Below are 23,117 nucleotides of genomic sequence, written 5' to 3'. Positions count from 1 at the left end.
GGTGGTGGCGGTGATGGATGGTGGTGGTGGTGGCGGTGATGGATGGTGGTGGTGGTGGGTGATGGATGGTGGTGGTGGCGGTGATGGATGGTGGTGGTGGTGGCGGACGGTGGTGGTGATGGATGGTGGGTGGTGGACGGTGGTGGTGATGGATGGTGGGTGGTGGACGGTGGTGGTGGCGGTGGATGGTGGTGGACGGTGGCGGCGGGGTACGGGGGTGGTGGTGGCGGCGTACGGTGGGTGGTGGTGTTGGCGGACGGTGGTAGGAGCAGTGGATGAGAGGGTGGCTGCAAAGGGAGAAGAGTATGGTTTTTTTGTGAAGATGTTTTAAGCAAGATTTCCTTGCTTTTCTTTTAAGATGAAAGAAGATAACTTCAGATCTGTTTTAAGAAAAAAAACAAACAGTCTTCAAGGGTAATGTCTGCGCGCCTGCAGACATTAGCTCCCTTGAAGATGTTTGAAGAAAAAACAAACACCCCCTTACTTGTTTACTTGAGACATATACCATTTTTTTCCCTAACCATAACCGTACATATATATGTTTATTGTTATTTTTTCTTTATTATAGAGTGATTTATCTATCTCTCTATATCTTTTTTTGGTAATAAAGTTGTAAGGGAAAAATTTCAAATTTTGAAATTCTAATCTTTAAAGGAATATTCAACCTTAGGAATAATGTATAAATTTATTACCATTACATAGTAAAAAAAACTGTAAGAAATGAGTTGTATTTAAAGTTTAAAAAAAAGAAATTAAGAGGGGTATATTTGTTTAAATTTTTAAATAATTAGTTGATTTTAAAATTTTGAAGATTTGAAATTTATATAAAAGTTAACATCTTTTTAATACAAATTCTTAAATATTTTGAATTCTTAATATTTATTAAAGTTCTTAAATTTTATAAATTGATTCAAAGTCTTAAAAATCTTGATTTTGAAAGTTATAAAAGTTTACAAGTTTATACAAAGTATAAATTTTAAAATATGTTTACAAGTTTTTGTTATATAAAAAAGACCTCAATTGAAATAATAAAGAAGATAAATAAAGTCAAATTAAATTTTAGAGGGGCCCGCACCTATCAAAAACTAACAAAAGCTACATACAGACATGCTCAAGAGACATTTTTAGATGTCCCTGATACTTATTGTTTATGAGAAAGCATGTGATTTTTGATGTTTTAATAGGGATAAAAATAAATACATAAAAATCACAAAAAGGGACATGAATTTATTGTTAAGTAAAACTTTAAATTTCACATCTTAAGAAATCTAAATATTAATTACATGTAGCCGTAACTATATATGTACAAAAATTTTAAAATGTGTTCGTTAGGTATTTAATTACACAATTATTAATAGCATAACGAAAAAAAGGTTATAGGAAAAAAATTAATTATAAGACATGCATTTGGTAATCTCAATGAGTAATTTTAAATAGGGGTGAGTAAGATAAGGGTTGGACCCTTGAAACCCGGTTACCCGACTTGTAAAACCCTTATTTAGATCCGAATATATAATATGGGTCGGGTAAAGGGCATTTAAATTTCACCTTAAAGGATAAAAGGGTTTCAAGGGTCCGACCTTTTTTCAAACACTTGACCCGTTTACTAGTTTCTAGATAGATATACATCAAATTCGCGATTAATATGAAATTTAGGAGAGACTTGTATTTTATATATGATTCATCAGAAGTTTCCCAAATACTAAGAAAAATAAAAATAGAGGGCCATACTATTTATTGGAAACATGTATATGAAAATCACTAAATTTTTCTCTACATGTAATTTGTGAATGTAAATATTATTTGCATTAGTTTAAATGGTTGATAAACTTTCGAAGTTAGACTTTACTATGTTATTTATTTAAAGTATAATTGTTCTACGATTCATATTTTAAAGTCATATATGAGATATGCAACTAGTAAATGCATAAAAAGATATGTGAGTACTGTCTTAAAGGATAAAGGGTTGGACCCTTGAAACCCTTATTTATACCCGACCCTTTTATTGTTTAGAGGGTAGGGTCTCGGGTCCACGTTTCTTCCTAAAAGGGTAAAGGGTCCGGGTAGGGTATTAGATAAAAGGGTCAGGTCTTATCCTTTAAACAGCCCTAATTTTAAAAAATCTAACAAGATGCATCTAATACATGACAATAATTTGGGTATCCACAAGTATGGGGCCTGAGACATACATTGTTTTGAAACCGGGTATGTCAAAATTTAAATTTATTCTCAGTTAACTAAATCTATATTTTTACTTGTAGTTAGAAAATTAATTAAAATTACTTAGTTTTTTATACTGATAAACAAAAATAAACAACTCAATCTAAATATTATATAATGAACAGGTTAAGTATATTTAAATTTTATGTAATTAAAAGAAAATTTCAAATTTTCAAAGGAACAGTTGCATATTACATAAAATGTATATATTTATAATCATTGCATATATGTAAAGAAAAATGGTAAGAAATAAGTTGTATTTAAAGTAAAACAAATCTTGAAGGATGGTATATTTGTTTAAATTTTTAAATAGTTAGTTGATTTTAAGACATTGGAGATTTGAAATTTATATAAAAGTTAGTATGTTCTTAATACAAATTCTTAAATTTAATGAATTCTTAATATTTATTAAAATTCTTAAATTTTACAAATTTATTCAAAGTCTTAAAAAATCTTAATTTTGAAAGTCTATAAAAGTTTACAAGTTTGTAACAAGTTTATAAATTTTAAAAAGTTCACACGTTTTCTTATTAAAAAGAACACACTTTAAAAAATAAAGAAAATACTTAAATTCAATTAAATTATTGGAGGGGCCAACACCTATCAAAAACTCGTAAAAGCCACAAGCGGACATGCTCGAGAGTCAGTTTTAGGCTTCGCTGATACTTATTAACGTCGTTATGAGAAAGCAAATGATTTTTAGTGATTTTAATAGAGATAAAAGAAAGTACATAAAAATCACAAAAAAAGGATATGCATTATTATTGTTGAGTAAAACTCTAAAATTCACATCTTATGAAATCTAAATATTAATTACATGTAGCCGTTAATCATACATTTAAAAAAATTTTAAAAAGTATCCGTTAGTTATTTAATTGTGCAATCTTTAAAAGCATAATGTAATCCAATAACATAGATTTTAAATTTTAACATAATATAACGAAATCTAAAATAATAATGTAATAATAATATACTTCAAAAATGAAAATTTTAGAAAGAAAATGAAAACCAAGCTTAATTAGCCGTTAGCTTAATTAGCTTTTAAATCGGTTATAAATACATAGACCAGCTTTTGAAGACCTGCAACAACTCCAACTGTTAACTCACTGCATATTGTAACCGCTTTCCATCATCCTCACTCACAATATCATTCACCAACGCACATTTGCAAGTAAGCAATCGATTTCTGTAAATTTGATGCATTCGTATCTTTATACGTACACTTAAATTTCTTGACGAATTATTATGAAATGTTGCTTAATCTTTACCGATATAATTAATAACTTGTTATCTTTGGTGTAATGTGTTAATGCATTGAAATCGGTTATCAATAATCGTGTATATCGTGTTGGGTTCTATACGGGTGTAGCCCCGGCCTGTCTTGGGTTGGGCAGTTGAAGACTAGAAGGGTTGAATGGGCTGGCCACCCACTCAACTTTAGTGGCCCGTTTTATATTATTTCTTGTAACTTATGGAGGAAGAAATAAAACACTAGTTAGCCTCCCTATATAAACAATGTTGTATCTTGTAATTTCTTGAGCACCTCAATAAAAGAAGAGACCCTGTTCGTTGCCCGTGGACGTAGGTTACACACCGTGACCGAACCACGTAAATCCCGTGTTCGTATGTATTGCTTTACTCCTATACAATTATTATTATTAGCAATTGTGTGTGTTCGTGAAACCCACTTTCGCCGTCATTGACTTAATATATTACATTGAATTCTGTGATTTGTTTGTGGATACCTATTGCCATCGTCCAAGCATTTTTCTCACTACCATTATTAATTAATTTATATAGCCTACAATCATATTGTGAAACTCGATCAGAAGGAAGCAAGCCGTGCATGTTCATTCACTTTCAGGTTCTGTTCGTTTGGTTACTTGTTTTTATTAATTTAAGTTTTGTTTTACTTCTCGTTTAGCTGCTGCGCTTATTCGTCTCGTATTATTATTCGTTTTAGAAATCAATTAGAAATACCGTTGTATTGTGTTGATTTCTGTCACCCTATCCGACTCCTTTCGGGTCAGCCGCGTACACGTAATACCTAACAAGTGGTATCAGAGCCAGGTTGGCTCTCACTCTTTGATCTCCGGTATTATGGCTGATGAGGGTAAAACGAAAATCGAGAAGTTCGATGGACAAAACTTTGGATGGTGGAAGATGCAAATCACGGATTTGCTAATACAGAAAGATCTAGATGTGGCTTTGGAGGAACCGCCAGAAAAGATTACAGATGAGTGGAAAGCTATTGACAAGAAGGCGAAGTCAACAATTAGGCTTGCCTTGTCTATGAACGTGGCGTACAACATCTTAGACGAAACCACAGCGCGTGGAATCATGGAGGCGTTGTCAAACATGTATGAGAAGCCATCATCTGCAAATAAGGTGTTCCTAATCCGGGAGTTGGTAAACACACGCATGAAAGAGGGAGGTTCTGTTACCGAACACATATACACCTTCAATTCTCACCTGAGACGTTTATCATCGGTGAAGTTCAAGATTGATGATGAATTGCAAGCTTGCCTACTTTTGTCTTCATTACCTGACAGTTGGTCAGGAACAATCACTGCAGTCACCAGTTCAGTAGGTTCGGATGCCTTGACTTTCAACAAAGTTCGTGACCTGATTTTGAATGAAGATTCTAGAAGGAGGAATAATGGAGAATCATCAAGCACTTTGCTAAGTGCTGAAGGTAGAGGGAGAAGCAAGAACAAAGGAGGCAACAGGGGTAGATCAAAATCTAAGAAAAGAAGCAAATCTAGACCAAGAAAAGATATTACCTGCTGGAATTGCCAGGAGAATGGGCATTTCAGAAGTCAATGTACCAACCCTCCAGCACCTCAACAGAAAAAGGAAGTAAAATCTACTTCGGAAGTAAATGCTGCTACAAATGAAGTTTCAGATGATGAAGCCCTAGTCTGTTGTGTTGAGAACACAGTTGAGTCTTGGATCATGGACTCTGGTGCGTCTTTCCATGCCACGTTTAGCACAAAGAGCCTAATGAATGTTAGAACAGGAAACTTTGGTAAAGTCCGTTTGGCGAATAATGAGGCTCTAGATATTACCGGGATGGGGGATATCGACTTGAAGACTTCTTCGGGAACTACATGGACTCTGAAAGATGTCAGAATAATTCCTGGGTTAAGGAAGATGCTGATTTCTATTGGGCAGCTTGATGTTGAAGGTTATAGTGTTACTTTCAGAGGAGGGCAATGGAAGGTCATTAAAGGTAACTTGGTAATTGCTCGCGGGAAGAAAAAGGGTACGTTGTACATGGCAGAAATCTCAGCGGGAGAGGTGAATTCAGTGGCTAGTGGATCGAGTCCATCATGTTTGTGGCATCAACGACTCGGCCACATGAGTGAGAAAGGTTTGAAGATACTGGCAGAGAAAGGAAAATTCCCTGATTTGAAAAAGGTGGAACTTGATACAGGGTTCTGTGAACCTTGTGTGCTTGGCAAGAAGAAACGGGTCACCTTCATAAAATCAGGAAAAACACTTAAAGCAAAGAAACTTGAGCTCGTTCATACTGATGTGTATGGACCAACACCAGTATCATCATTAGGTGGCTCCAACTACTACGTTACTTTCATTGATGACGCTACACGGAAGCTATGGGTCTATTTTCTCAAAAACAAGTTCGAGGTATTTGAGATTTTTAAGAAATGGAGGGCAGCCGTGGAGATGGAAACGAATCTGAAAGTGAAGTGTTTAAAGTCTGACAATGGTGGGGAGTACATCAGCAAGGAATTCGTTAATTACTGTGCTGAGAGGGGTATAAAGATGATTAATACCGTTCCCGGTACGCCACAGCAGAATGGAGTAGCCGAAAGAATTAATAGGACACTGAATGAAAGAGCTAGGGCAATGAGGTTAAATGCAGGGCTTCCAAAGACCTTCTGGGCAGATGCAGTCAACACTGCTGCATATCTTATAAATAGAGGACCGTCAGTTCCTCTTGGATTCAGACTTCCAGAGGAAGTATGGAGTGGAAAAGAGGTTAAATTCAAACATCTTAAAGTGTTCGGTTGTGATGCTTACATTGGGATAAAAGATACTGAGAGGGACAAGCTTGACCCTAAGGCGAAGAAGTGTACTTTTATAGGCTATGGAGACACAAAGATGGGCTATAGGCTTTGGGATCCAGAGGCCAGAAAGGTATGTCGGGCTCGTGATCCGGTTTTTAATGAAGCAAGACTTTACAAAGATAGAAAGTCATTCACACAAGAAGTTGATAAGAACATGTAGAGTTTGAAGATTCAAGTGAGAAGGTTGATAGTCAGAGCTCAGAAACATCAGAAGAGGTTTTGGAAGAAAATGCAGATGAATTTGAGGATTTCTCTGACAGTGGGAGTTCAGAGCCTAATACTGAACAGTCTCCACTAGAACAAGAAATGATTACACCTCAGCTAGAGGTTAGGAGGTCTTCCAGAACCATTAGACCTCCTAAGAGATATTCTCCTTCTGTTAATTACCTTCTACTGACAGAGAATGGTGAACCACAGTGTTACTCTGAAGTAATGAGCTTGAAAGACTCGTCTCAGTGGGAGAAAGCGATGAGAGAAGAGATGGATTCACTTAACAAGAACGAGACTTGGGTTCTTACAAAGTTTCCGCCCGGGAAGAAAGCTCTTCAGAACCGATGGGTATTCAGGATCAAGGATGAAAGTGATGATACAAAGAGATACAAAGCACGATTGGTAGTGAAAGGGTTCCAACAAAAGCATGGGGTTGATTATAATGAGATATTTTCCCCTGTGGTAAAAATGACTACAATCAGACTGGTGCTTAGTATTGTGGCTGCAGAAAACTTACATCTGGAGCAGTTGGATGTGAAGACAGCTTTTCTGCATGGTGACCTTGAGGAGGATATCTACATGGCACAGCCAGAGGGGTTTCAAACAGTTGGTAAAGAAAGCATGGTGTGCAAGTTAAAGAAGAGTCTTTATGGGTTGAAGCAGGCGCCCAGGCAGTGGTATATCAAGTTTGATGATTTTATGGGCAGGAATGGATATAAAAGATGTGAGATGGACTACTGTTGTTATCTCAAGAAATTCACCAGCTCTTATATCATTCTACTGTTGTATGTAGATGATATGTTGATTGCCGGTTCAGACATGTCAGAGATTAATAAGTTGAAGCGACAGATGTCTGAAGAATTTGAAATGAAAGATTTAGGTCCAGCCAAGCAAATTCTTGGCATGAGCATCACCAGAAACAAGAAGGACCGTTCTCTAACTTTATCTCAGGAGAAATACATATGGAAGATTTTAGAGAAGTTTAACATAAGCGATGAGAAAACCGCTACTCGAAGTGCACCTATGGGTAGTCATATTAAACTTTCTAAGGATCAGTCTCCTAGTACTGATGGAGAAAAGGCAGATATGGCAAAGATTCCTTATGCATCTGCAGTGGGTAGTCTTATGTATGCAATGGTATGCACGAGACCTGACATCGCTCACGCAGTGGGAGTTATTAGCAGATTCATGTCAAATCCAGGGAAAGCACATTGGGAAGCAGTGAAGTGGCTGCTTAGGTACCTAAAGGGAACTTCAAAGATGGCGTTATGCTTTAAAGGCAAGAATGCAATTCTTAAAGGGTTTTCAGATGCTGACTTGGGCGGATGTAAGGAGACTTATAAGAGTACTACGGGATATGTGTTCACTATGGGGGATACTGCAATCTGTTGGAAGTCTAGACTGCAAAAGAGTGTGGCACTCTCAACCACAGAAGCTGAGTATATGGCAGCTGCTGAAGCGAGTAAAGAGCTTGTTTGGTTGAGGACTTTCTTAGAGGAGTTAGGCAGGGAACAAACTGATTATCCATTGTACTGCGATAATGAAAGTGCTGTGAAATTAGCCAAGAATCCTGTGTATCATGGTAAAACAAAGCACATTCATATGCGTTATCATTACATTCGGGGTTTAGTCAGTGATGGGACTATTCGGTTGGACAACATTAGGGGAGACAGGAATCCGGCGGATATGTTTACCAAGGTTGTGACCTTGGACAAACTGAAGCTATGTGTAGCTTCAGTTGGTCTCCAGGAATAGTGTTGACGAGGTGGCGACGAACAGGTAGAAGACATGGTTTATATTGAAGACAAAAGATTACAGGTACTGGTGTGTTTACAGGTGGAGCAAGTGAAGACGTTCCAAGGCTCCAAGTGGGAGATTGTTGGGTTCTATACGGGTGTAGCCCCGGCCCGTCTTGGGTTGGGCAGTTGAAGACTAGAAGGGTTGAATGGGCTGGCCACCCACTCAACTTTAGTGGCCCGTTTTATATTATTTCTTGTAACTTATGGAGGAAGAAATAAAACCCTAGTTAGCCTCCCTATATAAACAATGTTGTATCTTGTAATTTCTTGAGCACCTCAATAAAAGAAGAGACCCTGTTCGTTGCCCGTGGACGTAGGTTACACACCGTGACCGAACCACGTAAATCCCGTGTTCGTATGTATTGCTTTACTCCTATACAATTATTATTATTAGCAATTGTGTGTGTTCGTGAAACCCACTTTCGCCGTCATTGACTTAATATATTACATTGAATTTTGTGATTTGTTTGTGGATACCTATTGCCATCGTCCAAGCATTTTTCTCACTACCATTATTAATTAATTTATATAGCCTACAATCATATTGTGAAACTCGATCAGAAGGAAGCAAGCCGTGCATGTTCATTCGCTTTCAGGTTCTGTTCGTTTGGTTACTTGTTTTTATTAATTTAAGTTTTGTTTTACTTCTCGTTTAGCTGCTGCGCTTATTCGTCTCGTATTATTATTCGTTTTAGAAATCAATTAGAAATACCGTTGTATTGTGTTGATTTCTGTCACCCTATCCGACTCCTTTCGGGTCAGCCGCGTACACGTAATACCTAACATATCGTCAAGTGTACTCCATGCAGACGATGAAGATTTTGAATTGCATTTAGTTTTGTGTCAATTCAGTCATTTCTTGCTTGATTAATTGTAGCTTTGAAAAGCATTTATGTGGAAATTATATCGTAAATCTTATCATCGATACGATTTAATTAGTTTTATATCATAATATTTTCATCGATTCGATTTAATAATTGGTTGTTCGGGTTAGTTAGAAACTGAAATCTGTTAAAATTAGGTACAAATCTGTTATTTCTTGCTCGATTGTGGCTTTTAAGAGTATTGATTAATAATGAGAATTTATTGCATAAATCTGTTATTCGATTCAAACTGATAGTTCATAGTTCATCAGTTCATCAGTATACTTTGCTGTTGGTCAGTTAGAAACTAAAAATCTGTGAAAATTAGGGTTTAGTAATTAGATTTTCTGTATTTGTATTTAACTTTTTACTTTTTAAATCTGCGGCTGTTGTTTACGCGCGTATTTAACAGTCTTATCAGAATTCTGATTAATTTCTTGCTAAATTGACGTTTCAGGTTTTAAAAATGGAGCTTACGAAGAAGAACACGTGAGCCAATTGTTCCCAGAAAGCGATCATATGAGGATTCCAACGATCGTGATCTCAAGAAACCAAATAAATTTGGTCGATCCACAGATTTTACTGGAACAAGACCACCAAGTGGTAAGGTCAAATTTTGGGATCCAAGAAGTTCAAACAGCGGTGGCGCCCACAAACCGAAAGTCACCACCACTGTAACTGTGAGAAAACCGTTGAAGCCTTTAAATGGTGGAAACACTAACGTTGTGAAGATGAACTCAAGCGTTAACGTTAAGGAGAGTTTGTTGAAAACTCAATCTTTTGAGCAAGACAAACTCAAAAGCAAGAAGCAACCAGAAGTCAGCAGAAACAAACCTTCATCCAGCTCGAAGCCCGCTGGAAAGGTTAAGTTTTGGGACCCTCTAACAGCGGGCCATGACCAACAGCCAAAGGTCACCACCACTGTTCATGTATCAAGGGGAAAGCCTTTGCAGAATGCTGAAAATGTTGTCTCAAATGGTGAGGCTAAAAGGCTAAAACAAGGCGAGGCCCAAAAATCAGCAGTCACGATGACTAGTACTGCATCACAAAAGGAAAACGAGAACCGTGAGAAGATCAAAGAAGAAATGAAGGTCTTTGATCAAGTCCACGCCCAACGTTTGGATGAAAACCGAATGAAGATAAAGGGGGGAAAGATTGGTAATTGGAGAGTTCCTTTGGAAGCAGTCAAGTTAACGAAAGAAATACTGAAATGGATGGAGCCCGTAAAGAGCTTAGGCCCCATATGTGGTGTACAAGTTGGTGATAAGTTCAAATACCGGCACAACTAAAGATGATCGGTCTTCACTGCCAACTTCAATCTGGTATTGATTATACCAAGATTGAAGGAAAAAACTTGGCAATAAGTATCGTTGACTCTCATCGGTACGCAAATGAGACCGGATCCGCTGATACGCTGATATACTGTGGTCACGGTGGTCATAGTGGTCTTAAATTCTTAGGGCCGAAACCGCCACCAGAAGATCAATAACTTAAACGCGGTAATCTGGCGTTGAAGAACAATATAGATGCGAGAACTGTAATCCGAGTGATTAAGAAGCTTGAATTTGGTAAGGATGAGGTGTTTGTGTATGATGGTTTGTATGTTGCGAATCATTATACACGACATCGAAATGAAGATGGCAAGATAATGTTCAAGTATCATTTAAATAGAGTACCTGGGCAGCCTGCACTTCACCAAATGCTGAATGCTTGAATCTGGATTTAAGTTTGGCAACCTGTCTATTGTTCAGTATTTGTAACTCTTTTATTTCTTATGAACTACAGTTAGCATGTTTAGTTCTCTTGTAATAGCTAGTTATGGGCCATCTGTTATTGAAATATACAAGTCAATCATTTGTTTGACCTCAAAAATATTTAGTTATGAAGTTGCCTTATAATCCATTTTTAATCGATTCACAGTATTTAAGTTGTGAGTTAACCTTGACTTCTAAAACAATAATGAAATTCTATTTTATGCTTCAACCTACAAAACAATGATGCCAAAGCAGAACATGAAGCAACCGACCTGTGTTAATAGGCTTTTCGGGGGTACGTACGTTGTAATCTATACATATACTTTGGATTGTTCGTAATTAATGAGAATAGCACGATCTAAATAACACATATCTGGCAACATTTTGTCACTACATAATTATAACCCGGAGACCTTGTCATTACATGGTTAACGTATCCTACAACTCTCTCCACGATGTCCGGCAACATGCTATAATCACTCCATGATGACGGTGAACATACCTTTTTAAGCAATTGCATATGTACATATTTCTATGATGCATGATTAATTTAGTTAACCTATGAAACATGAACAGAAATTTAAATTGTGTTTTTCGCATATAAGGTCTATTTGATTAACTGTTCAATATAGGTTAAGATCAATCTCAAATCGTAAGAATGGTTTATAACTAAATATCTAAAAGTGGTAATGGCTAGTAGTTATATTTTGCTAAATTTAGCAACGTGTTTAATATTTCTCGGTAATAAGAGATTCCCAGCTTGCTTTTCGCTAAATTACGCCCAACAACATTCTTTGTCATTATTTGGTTGATCAACCCTATAATTCACTCAATTTGTTGCATAGCCGGTAGTTGAGTTTTACTAAATTTAGACAGTTGGCTAACAATTTCTCGGTAAATGGAGATTCCCAACTTGTTTCTTGCTCAATGAAATTCGACAACATTCACTGGTTGACCCAGCAATCAACTGTGTTGACGTCTAATTGATTACATTTATTCAGTCGGAGACTAGAGGTCGTATATCGTTCAAATATGTTAAAAAGGATTTTGGCTGTTGGGCCAACATGTACAGTATCATATATAGAAAAGCTTAAGGGTCAAGTGATCTAAGCGAGTCATTCTGTGTTTGTCCCTGCAATGAAACTCGAGTATGATCTTCACAATCTTTTAAAAAAATTACTAATGGTGTCTACGCCATGTTTTCCCAGGCGTCTGGATATGAGTTTACATTTGAGATGCGTAACTCGTTTGGACCATATGTGATTAGTCAATAACTAATAACTAAAAGTTGATAAAACAACACTGTACAGCCCTTGTAGAATGGTTTTACTATTGTGGAGTAATCTAGGTTTAACAGTCAACAAAACCACACGTCTGAGCCAGGCAAAAACCAACTAAACCAACAGAAAACAAGTCTAAAAAGCCTAGACTGTAATACAGGCTCACTCTTTGCGAACTGAGTATTTAACTACCAAGATATAAACATTGTCAAACATTACCATCTTTTGTTTAATCGCGACTCAACAAAAATCATTTTGAAAGATCATAACAGTGTTCACTTAACATCCAAGGTATTGTAACAGAAAAAAAATCTATGAATTGATACTTATACATACTATATAGTATATATCACACAAATAGTATATATATATCATCTTAATGCGTACATACATATTAGCCATAGCACCGAATAGGGTCATTGCAACCTTTCTCAGTAGATTGTCTGGACCCAAACCGGCCTCCCTTTGCAAGATACTGCTGATGGTACTCTTCTGCCCTGTAGAACTTCTTAGCTGGCAAGATCTCTGTGACCACTTTCCGGTTCAGTTTCTTGCTGTGTTTCTCCTTCGACTCTTTTGCTGCTTTCTCTTGCTCGGGTGTGTAAAAGTAAATCCCAGATCTATATTGTGTTCCAACATCATTTCCCTGCCATGATCAACAACCAAGATTTTAGAATACCCAAAAAAAGTCACCCGATTTAAAACGAACTTAGAACCGTAAATATTGCTTGAGCACGCGTTACTAATTATATTTGCGTAATAGTTCAAAACAGGAAAGTGTCCTAAAGGGACTTGTGAAAAATTACCAAAATGACCCTTAATCGCCAAACCAATTAGTACTAGGATACAGTGCATGATGCCGTGATGATGCATAGATAGGCTTTTAAATGAACTATATGTTAAGTGAATTGTTTAGTGAGAAGTCCGTTTATGTTTATTTAATAAATGAAATAACATGAGCATATGCCTCATGAGCATTCATTAATTTTCGTTCATTTACGTTCATGCGTTTGCATATTCATTTTAACTTATATATTAGTTATTCGTAATACACTAATACTTATGTTCGTTTACGTTTATTTAAACATTACCAAACAAACACGAACACAAATTCCCTCATTTTCAAAAAAAACATAAGCGTGTTCATTCATTCGTTTGCTCGAGTGCCCGGTTAAGGTTAAACGACCCTTCACGAACAGCCCATCACATACACGTATAGTTTTCATTCGTATATGTTCAGTTCGTTTACAGTCACAAATTCTAGAAAATTAAAAGGCCCATTATATACACATATATATGTACAAGTTTACCTACAACTTCTACTTAAAATCAATACAATTAGGGCACAATTCCATATCCATTTAGCTCCAATTTAGCTTAAATTTGCTAACTTTGGCCATAATTATTAAATAATAATAATAATAATTTCAAAAATTAACAGGCTTCATGGACAGAATATGCTTGTGAGCATCACAGAAAGTAAAAACCCCTAAAATTAATCTACAATTTAATCAAAATTTCAATAATTAAAGTACTGACCTGACGATTAAGTGTGGTGGGGTCATGCCTCTCCCAGAAACAATCAAGCAAGCTCTCAAAACTACACTCTTTCGGGTCATACTGGACCCGAACAACCTCCGAATGGTTAGTGGTACCCGAACAGACATCACTGTATTTGGGGTTATGAGTAAGCCCCTGGGTGGTGATTGTGGCTGTGACGGTGGTTGTGGTTGTAGTTGTAGTTTTGGTTGTGCTGTGGTTGTGGTCAGCGTTTTTATGTATGAATAGAAGTTTCTCGAATGACGAGTTGAAGACCAAATGTAAACATCTTCACTTTTCCATTTTTAGACAAATTTTAAACGATAAAAACTTTTATGTTTTGATCATTTGGAAAGTTACTTGAGGAGTTTTAAAAATCGTTAGTCGGGTATTAGAATGGAGACTAGTGATTAATTGAGATTAATATGATTGAATTTTAATGTACAATTTTTTATATTATATATACATACACTTATTTTTATATGTAATTTTTAGTTTTATACATACATAAACACATTTTGGTTGGATGCTTGTTGGAAACCCGCTGGTTTTTATGGAATCTCGCTGGAAACAGCTGATTTTGGTCAGAATTTTGTCAGAAACCACTGATTTTGGTTGGAATCTCGTCGGAAACCGCCGATTTTGGCCAAATTTGACCATTAAGCGATTAACTAGCCGATTATCCCAAAATTAATCAGTGAAGTGGGGACTAGTGATTAATCGACGTCTAGTCGGGATTTTGCAACACTGGTTACTAGCCACTAGAGACGTTAAAATCTCTTGATCATTTTTATTTCACCTTTGGAAAAAAGAACAATTACACATAGATATAGATGATAAAATATCCTAGCTAAACCTGGATTTCCTAATTCCTTGATATATCTCGATCATTTTTATTTCACTTTAAAAAAAACATTATAGATGATAAAGCCATGTGTTTAAACCTAAATATCCTATTTTAGTTATATGTGAAACTTGAACTTAAAAGCATTTTTTAATAAAGTGCATGTCTTACTTAATATCGTTAACTAATTTTACAATAGCTTGTATGTAAAGATATATAGTTATAGAAGTGATTACACTTTTTCTTCCATAGCTAAAGTTTGTTTTTTGTTGTTAAAATAATAATATGACAAAAAGTTAAGTTTTGTCTACTTCCTGTTAGTTTGACTATTTTAATTAGCTTTTCAAAACGTAAAACTTCCAACAATTCAAGTTATTTATTTAAAATGTCATTAAAACAAATAAACAAATAGCAAGTCGATATAAACTTGCAAACAAAGGGATATTACATATTGAAGTAATGAAGAGAACGACTTTTTATTTGAAGATAACCTAATGAGTTTATGTCTTTAATCGTTTTGGTAAGGTACGACGGGTACTTGTCTTTCATACATACCAACAAGCCATGAAAATGATCTCATATAAAACCTTCGCTCCCATACAGGCCCGTCTCAACGTCCTCGGATGCCTAAAACTAACTAAAATGTTGAGGCCTTTTTATTTTCTTTTCTTTATGCATATAGCGCTAAAGACTATACAAGAATTATATAATATGGATGATATGTCGTGATAATGGATATGAAGCAATCATCCTTAACTTGTGGCTCATCATTGAGTTACTAATTCTAAAATAACTCTATTTTCAAGATCTCATAATACATAAATCTTATTTAAGATGGAGGCCCTATAAATCTGAAGGCCTAAAGTTAAGATAGAGGCCCTATAAATTTGGAGGCCTAAAGTCATTGCCTCATTTAGCTTACCCATGAGACGGCCCTGCTCCCATAGGTTAGAAATGCTAGCGACATGAATGCCGAGTAAGTCATGAACCAAAAAAGCAAAGATAGGTAAAGTTTTACACCAATTACTAATGAACTCCCAAACTAGCATGGTGAAGTAACCGCTTTGAAAAGATGACAAAGGTAGAGATAATCATAGATGATGATTAAAAGAAGTGAAAATTCCCAAAATAAGCGATTATGAATACGTTTTTCAGGTTTTATGTGTCATTTCCAACAAATTCCCAAAATAGGTATTATAAACTAGTCGTGACGAATAGTTTATGATTACCCACGAGTAGTTTGTGTAACCAATTAAAACTTGCCACGTGTCTATAAACTAACCGTCACGACCAGTTTCACTAATCATCTACTCGTAAAGATTAAATAAGTTTAAAGCCTCGTAATCAACGCCTACGAGTAAATAAGAAATCATTTAGTCGCAACGAGTAGATTCTATAACTTTACGAGTCACGAGTAGTTTATCATATTAACCGCGACGATGCGTTTGATTACCAAATGTACCGAACCGATTAGTTTACCTGGTAAACATTACACATACCAGTAGTTTATATGTAGTTAACTCGTCTTGATTAGTTTACTTTGTTAAATTCCCCATACGAGTAGTTTATTAGTAATTATCTCGTTCTGATAAGTTTACATGATTTACATTACCCATACGAGTAGTTTATAGGTAGTTAACTCGTCGTGTCTTGTTTACCTTATTTACATTCCAATACGAGTAGTTAATTAGTAACTAACTCGTCTTGGCTAGTAATTAACTTCAACTGATAAGTTTACCTTAATTATTCATATTCATTTGATGACAAAGATATATCCAAGTTCGGAACAAACCCCACCAATTTCCCTGTTTCATTTTCGTTTTGTAAGTAACTCATTCGACATCAAACTTTCTTTTGCAATGTCTCCATTGACATCCTCAACAACGTAGATATAAACGACTTCATCTGGTCTTCCTTTAGCACGTTGTAGAAAAAGTGTCATGCCATAGTTGTCGTGTATATCCACTTGATACGAGTAATTACAGAATGTATAAGTTTATAAGATAATCATTTAACATGACCTATTTTAAAACGACTAGTAACAAAATCTATAAACTCACAATAACCAAACCTCAAAGATAGAGATACAACCTGCCGCCCACAATCAAACGGAACATACTCAGTAGCTCCTTTTGTTTCTTCCCACTTTACGTCATAACAAACTATAGTATTATCAATTTCCTCCTCTATTGATGTGCGGGTTCAAAACAACAAGAACATGACGTTTGTATAAACCCAACAACTTCAAACAACATTGTAACGACTAGTTTAGACTATAAAGTAATGAGACGACTTGATTGTTACGTTAAACTAGCCAAGACGAGTTAGTTACTAATTAACTACTCGTATTGTAAAGTAAATAAGGTAAACGAGACACGACGAGTTAACTACCTATAAACTACTCATATGGGTCATGTAAATTAGGTAAACTTATCAGGACGAGTTAATTACTAATAAAATACTCGTATGGGGAATGTAAACTAGTCAAGACGAGTTAACTACATATAAACTACTCACATGCGTAATGTTTACCAAGTAAACTAACCGGTTCGGTACATTTGGTAATCAAACGCATCGTCACAATTAGTTTGATAAACTGCTTGTGACTCGTAAAGTTATAGAATCACTCGTCGCGACTAAATGATTTCTTATTTACTCGTGGGCGTTGATTACGAGGCTTTAAACTTATTTAATTTTTACGAGTAGATGATTAGTGAAACTGGTCGTTACGGTTAGTTTATAGACACATGGCAGGTTTTAATTGATTACACAAACTACTCGTGGGTAATCATAAACTATTCGTCACGACTAGTTTATAATACCTATTTTGGGAATTGTTTAGAAATGACACCTAAAACCTGAAAAACGTATCCATAAACGTTTATTTTGGGAATTTTAATAATGAGACATAGAATGAAAGAGAAAAAGGGGTGACCCAATTTGCAATGCAATCTATGATTACACGTCACATCTTCATATACATTAATCGTTGGTTAACACCAAACAAAGAAATAGTCCGCTTTTCCACAACTTTCACAAAATCAACTGTAATTTTTCACAAAATCCAATGCAATCCACGTGCGGTGATCCGTTGTATACCCAAACCCACAAAGTTGTAAACTAAAATCAAACAATTTGATTAGTTAAGTAATGAAACTCAACCCTTCACACAATCCAATGGAGATTTTCACGAGTCGCTTGAAGAAATGAAAAAGAAAAATGAAAAGAGGAGTATAGAAATATAGAAATGAAAACAACCAAAACAGAGCTCCCAACTGTGAAATGAGTCGTATAAACAAACAAACAAATAATAAAAAAAATATCTTTTTATAAAGAACTGAAAATAGTCATAGAGCGTGCTTTATTAAGGTTCACTCACTTCGATATTCCCTATACTCACCACACATGACACATACCCACACAAGTCGTAAATCTCTCTAATCGCAACTCATTTCCTGATCTTTGCAAATTAAGGTAATAATCGATTTCCGATCGCATTACACAACCATTTTGTTGTTGTTCTTCAATCGTTGAATTAAATTAGGCTCATAGTCACTGATTACCTTGTGATATGTTTTCGTCTTGTTATTGATTGCATATAATAGATTACCTTGCGATTTAAGTTTTCCCGTCGTATAGATAACAGATTGCATATAACACTTTGAATACACGCACAATTTTACCTATATTGTTAGTAGTTGTTTAGGTATAACTACGGTTTGAACATAAATTGCGTTGTAAGCAGTGTTTTAAAAACCGGTTCAAACCGGATTTCGCACGGTAGGCCGGTATTTTGAGTCCAGTATTTTTGGCCGGTTTGCTGAACATCGTACCGGCGATTTCTGTCTAAAATACCGGTTTTTACCGGCAAACCGGTTTTAAGCCCGAGAAATTTTTGATATTTGCGGCCCATATTTTTTCATAATTACTTTTAACCCAACAATTAGCATTCAAATGTGTAAACTTTAGGAATAATTTATTAAAACTGAGTACTTTTGCATTATTTTTTGAATATGGATTACTTTTTGTTATAGGAATTATTTAGTTTTGGGTTATTTTTGTATTGAAGTTACATTTGTTGGAAATTATAAGATAAAATATTCAACCGGTTGAACCTCCCGGTATAACCCGGTTCAACCGGTTGTATCATTTTTTAGCCCAATCCGGTACAAGTAAAATACCGGTTTTTATTATAAAACATTGGTTGTAAGTTATTGTTTGGGAGAGTGTATAAGTTTATAGCTAAACATTTGACCTAGAGTTAAGCTTTAGAATGTAGCAGTAAGTTATTGTTTAGGAGAATAATAGTAATAATAGAATTGGAGCTCATGTAGGTCAAACTTTGAACATACTTGGCTTTGACTTAAATCTCCCAAACATACCTTCTAAGTTCTTCTAAGCGTCAAAAAGTTATACCTCTTATGAAGATTTTTAATACTATTTCCGTTGTATTTTAATATTTAATTTAGTTAGTTTGGCCTTTTCAAGTGGAAAAGTTTACAACCGTACCTGCATTGATTAATATCCACAAAAAATTTCCATATTGATAGTCATTTTCGTTATAGTTGATTCATTTGAGGCTGTTGGTTAATGGTTGGGTCGGCTGAACCTGCAAACCGGACCAAGTAGTTGGACTGAATTTCAAACAAAAAAAATTATAACTTTTTTCCTTTCAAAATCTCATTTATTATTTCAGTCTCCATATTCTGTTTATTCCAACTTTCAAATTTGGTTAATATTGGATAATTAATTAACACCAAATCATTAAGTAGTTCCATATCTTGTTTTATGTGTATGTACACATTCTTTTTAAATTATTTATGACATCATCTGGATATTGAAATCACCAGTGGACCGGTAAGGTGACCAGTTCAATGATTATTAAAACCTTGTCTATAATTTTTTGCCTTTCTTTGCCAGGAACTTTTGGTTAGTGATCTGCAAGAAACTAGAAGCGGTATCTCAACAATATTATTATTTAATAATCTTAGAATAAAGTGTTATGGTCGAATAATGCTATTTCTTGCAAGTAAACAAAGCTAGATGATGGCCACAAATGCAGTAATCGGATTAAGGGCAGGTGAAAGACTATTAACTTCATCTTCTTACTACTCTGATGTCAATGAAAAGCTGCCAAACAGTTGTGAACTCGGGTTCATATCTGTCCCAACTAAGAACACGATCACTGCAAAAAAGTCAACCAACTACGGTCATGGTTTTAAACCCAAACAACATAATCAAGACACACGTTACATCAGAGCTGTAAAAGAACATGTTAATACTGCTTCTGATTGGGTACAAGGGTTTGAACATATAGTACATGAAGAGTCTGATCAAGAGTTTTCAGTTCAAGCCTTGCTTTCACTGCAAAAGTCTTTGTTAGAGCAACAGTGGAATCTTTCAACCGAAACGGGGTTGACTAAAGTTGGCACTACAGAGAAAAGCAGCAAAAAGGTTTATGTGAATGGTTCTGGGAAGTCAGCACGTAGGCGTAGAATAGATGCTCAGAAAAAAACACTAAATAGAAGAGTATCTTCCAATGAAGTCGATGCAAAGAAAAAGTTAAAATTTGTGATTAGTCCAGAGTTGCTTCAAAACCGTGCAAATGGTTATGTTAAGGGTATAGCAAGTGATACATTGCTCACTCATGCGGAGGTGGTGGTTTTGTCAAAAAAGATTAAAATTGGTCAACGATTAGAAGAGAGGAAATCAATGTAACATAATTTAACACAATATCTTCATAACATGAAGTTTATCCTATATGGTTTTGATGAATAATTTGTAGAAATTTTTCAGATTGAAGGAAAGATTGGGACATGAGCCATCAGAGGTGCAGCTTGCAGCATCACTGAAGATTTCACGAGCTGAATTGCAAATGAAACAGATTGAGTGCAAATTGGCAAGAGAGAAGCTGGCAATGAGCAATGTCCGTCTAGTAATGTCGGTTGCACAAAAGTATGCCCACATGGGTGCTGAAATTGGTGACCTCATTCAGGTGTCTGTTATCTTCATTAAACGTTTGATTAGTGAATAGATGTGCTTTTTAAGCTAGTAAAATAGTGAATATTACGTGTCTGTTGAGCTACAATTTGTGTTTTTTTTGTAGGGAGGTCTAATTGGACTTCTGCGCGGGATAGAGAAATATGATTCATCGAGAGGGTTCAAGATTTCTACATATGTTTATTGGTGGATAAGACAGGTAAAAATAATAAATTCATTTTTAATATAATTACTTCATTCATGAAGTTACAATAGAATAATAAAAAATCCTTATTTAACTTCAGGGTGTTTCGAAAGCAATGATTGAAAATTCTGGAACCCTAAGGTTACCTATCCACATGCATGAAAGATTGAGTGCAATACGACATGCGAAAGCTAAACTCGAGAAAAAAGGAATAACTCCCTCAATTGAAGTAAGTTAACCATGGCGGTTATTTAAAATAAATTACATTATTGTTACATTTACCTTGGTTTTTGAACTTGAGCTAATGAGTTATTACTTTCTGCTGATGTAGAAAATTGCAGAAAGCCTGAACATTTCAACAAAAAAAGTATTGAATGCCACTGAGGTACTTGAAGTATTTATAAATTTGTTTTTTCACATTGAATTTGTTTGTTTACTAGCATATTAATTTCTAGACCCTTTCTTGTAGGCAAAATGCAAAGTGTTCTCACTTGATAGGCCAGCATTCCCGTCTTTAAATGGTCTTCCAAGTGATACCTTTCACAGTGTAAGTCTAGATTCATACAAATAAACTCACATGACGCATCTGTAAATCTGTATAGACTCGATTATTAACGTTTTGTGTTGGTAAATTGGACGACGAAATTAAGAATTTTAAAAACGTAACACCATTTAGGCAACTTTCAACCCATTTGACGCGTGTTCTTATTAGCTTTCCCATTTCTTTTCTTTAGCTCGTTGACAAGCTCATTTGTAAGTCAACGGTTTGAATTGTCACCTTGGGTATCATTAAGCGTTTTGTTATTGTTGCAGTACATGGCAGATGATCACCCCGAGAACAATCCTTGGCATGGAGTAGATCATGACGCGCTCAAGGTATTTCACATGTTTTACAGCATTTATCCTATTGATTTCTTTTTTGTTCTTTATCTATAAAGTAGTGTACTTTTGTTGGATGAATTTAAAACCCTATATCTTCAACTTTATACGAGAATATGTGAGAAAACACTTGACACAGTGTCCTGCACTCTACTGTCTCAGTGAACTGAAAGGACCTGATTGCCCTTATGTTCATTATCTATAATTCTACTTTCTACATGTATGATGTACCCATAATTTTTGCAGGATGAAGTGAACAAGTTGATGACCACAACTTTAAGGGAACGAGAAAGAGAGATCATCTGCTTGTACTATGGTCTCGACAATGAATTTCTTACCTGGGAAGATATTAGTCGAAGGTACCAACTCTATTTTTTTTAAATTATAATTGAGATTGATTTTTAACTGTGATCTAGGACAATTTAGATAACCTACAATTTCAAATTTTTTTACTATAATAATAAAAAATGGGTACAGGATGAACGGGTCACATCTTATTACAATGGTCAGCATTATGATGAGTTGACCTATCTGTTAATTATGTCTACAAATACAAATTTCTTACAATAAATATCTAAATATTTTGTTCGACTCAATTGTGTTTTTATTAAACTTATAGTTTGACCCGTTTGACTTGTAAAAATGTAAAATCAACCTTAGTCGACCTATCTACAAGTAATAGAGAGAAAATTGTCACCTCTACTTTTATGTAGGATATGGCTATTCAAACCATCATATTTCTTTTTACATATAACGATAAAAACTAATGGTGGTAATTCATGACCCAACCCGACTGACACATGAATAAACATGCCGTGTTCATGCTTACTTGTGAAAACCATTTCATTAATAGGTTGACCCTTCAGCCTGTATAATTAAATGCGTCAACTTGACAACTCCTTACACTTTTAACCCATCTTTTACAATCCGCCAGCCCACTTATAAGTTGTAACTCATTTACAACTTACCACACGCTGTAGTCAACCTGTTCGACTAGTGTAGATAAATGGGTTCTAGTTACACGAACATAAGTGTGTCCGGGTTAGGTTGGTATCTTTGACACGAATAAATATATGGGTCATGTTCAAGTTCAAGTATTTAACCCAAAAATTGATTAAAATTTTAATCAACCGAATTACAAGATACAAAAAAATAATAATTGTAAATTAACGATTTTTAGTGGCTTGCAGGATGGGGTTGTCGAGAGAACGGGTTAGGCAAGTCGGGCTTGTTGCACTCGAGAAACTAAAACATGCGGCCCGAAGGACAAATCTTGATGCTATGTTAGTGGAACATTGATCTTTTGCTGTGTCAGACTAGGCAAATCGCCTGTATATACACACGATAGATACATATTGATACATATATACATTGCATGTAAAGGTGCAATAGCTTTAAAATAAGACTTGGTGTATTGTGCAGGCAACATTTATACCATGTGAAGATAATGATAT

At 35.4% G+C, this 23,117-nt stretch overlaps 2 protein-coding genes and 1 pseudogene across 2 annotated transcripts; 2 read left to right on the top strand and 1 right to left on the bottom strand.

The window, feature by feature from the left end:
* The first annotated feature begins 8,309 nt into the window (after positions 1 to 8,309).
* LOC143542682 (histone-lysine N-methyltransferase, H3 lysine-9 specific SUVH5-like) lies at positions 8,310 to 10,897 on the top strand (annotated as a pseudogene).
* A 1,631-nt stretch (positions 10,898 to 12,528) lies between these two features.
* LOC143542681 (peptide methionine sulfoxide reductase-like) lies at positions 12,529 to 14,059 on the bottom strand. The gene is made up of 3 exons (XM_077035219.1): positions 14,052 to 14,059; positions 13,757 to 13,970; positions 12,529 to 12,863 (listed from the first exon to the last, which is right to left on the bottom strand). Exons 1-3 carry the CDS (start codon positions 14,057 to 14,059, stop codon positions 12,612 to 12,614), a joined length of 474 nt encoding a protein of 157 aa, XP_076891334.1. The 3' UTR covers positions 12,529 to 12,611.
* A 3,982-nt stretch (positions 14,060 to 18,041) lies between these two features.
* On the top strand, positions 18,042 to 23,117 carry LOC143542721 (RNA polymerase sigma factor sigA-like). Its single transcript, XM_077035248.1, has 10 exons — positions 18,042 to 18,074; positions 19,521 to 20,314; positions 20,397 to 20,595; positions 20,707 to 20,799; positions 20,885 to 21,013; positions 21,116 to 21,169; positions 21,254 to 21,331; positions 21,598 to 21,660; positions 21,910 to 22,022; positions 22,854 to 23,117. Exons 2-10 carry the CDS (start codon positions 19,644 to 19,646, stop codon positions 22,960 to 22,962), a joined length of 1,509 nt encoding a protein of 502 aa, XP_076891363.1. The 5' UTR covers positions 18,042 to 18,074; positions 19,521 to 19,643; the 3' UTR covers positions 22,963 to 23,117.

This window comes from Bidens hawaiensis, unplaced genomic scaffold, assembly GCF_021521415.1.
Source record: "Bidens hawaiensis isolate Kalapana, Puna unplaced genomic scaffold, B.hawaiensis_p1.1 tig00012954_1, whole genome shotgun sequence".
NCBI lineage: Eukaryota > Viridiplantae > Streptophyta > Magnoliopsida > Asterales > Asteraceae > Bidens > Bidens hawaiensis.
The sequence above is the reverse complement of the archived record's forward strand: the minus strand, read 5'-3'. Positions and strand labels throughout refer to the sequence as shown.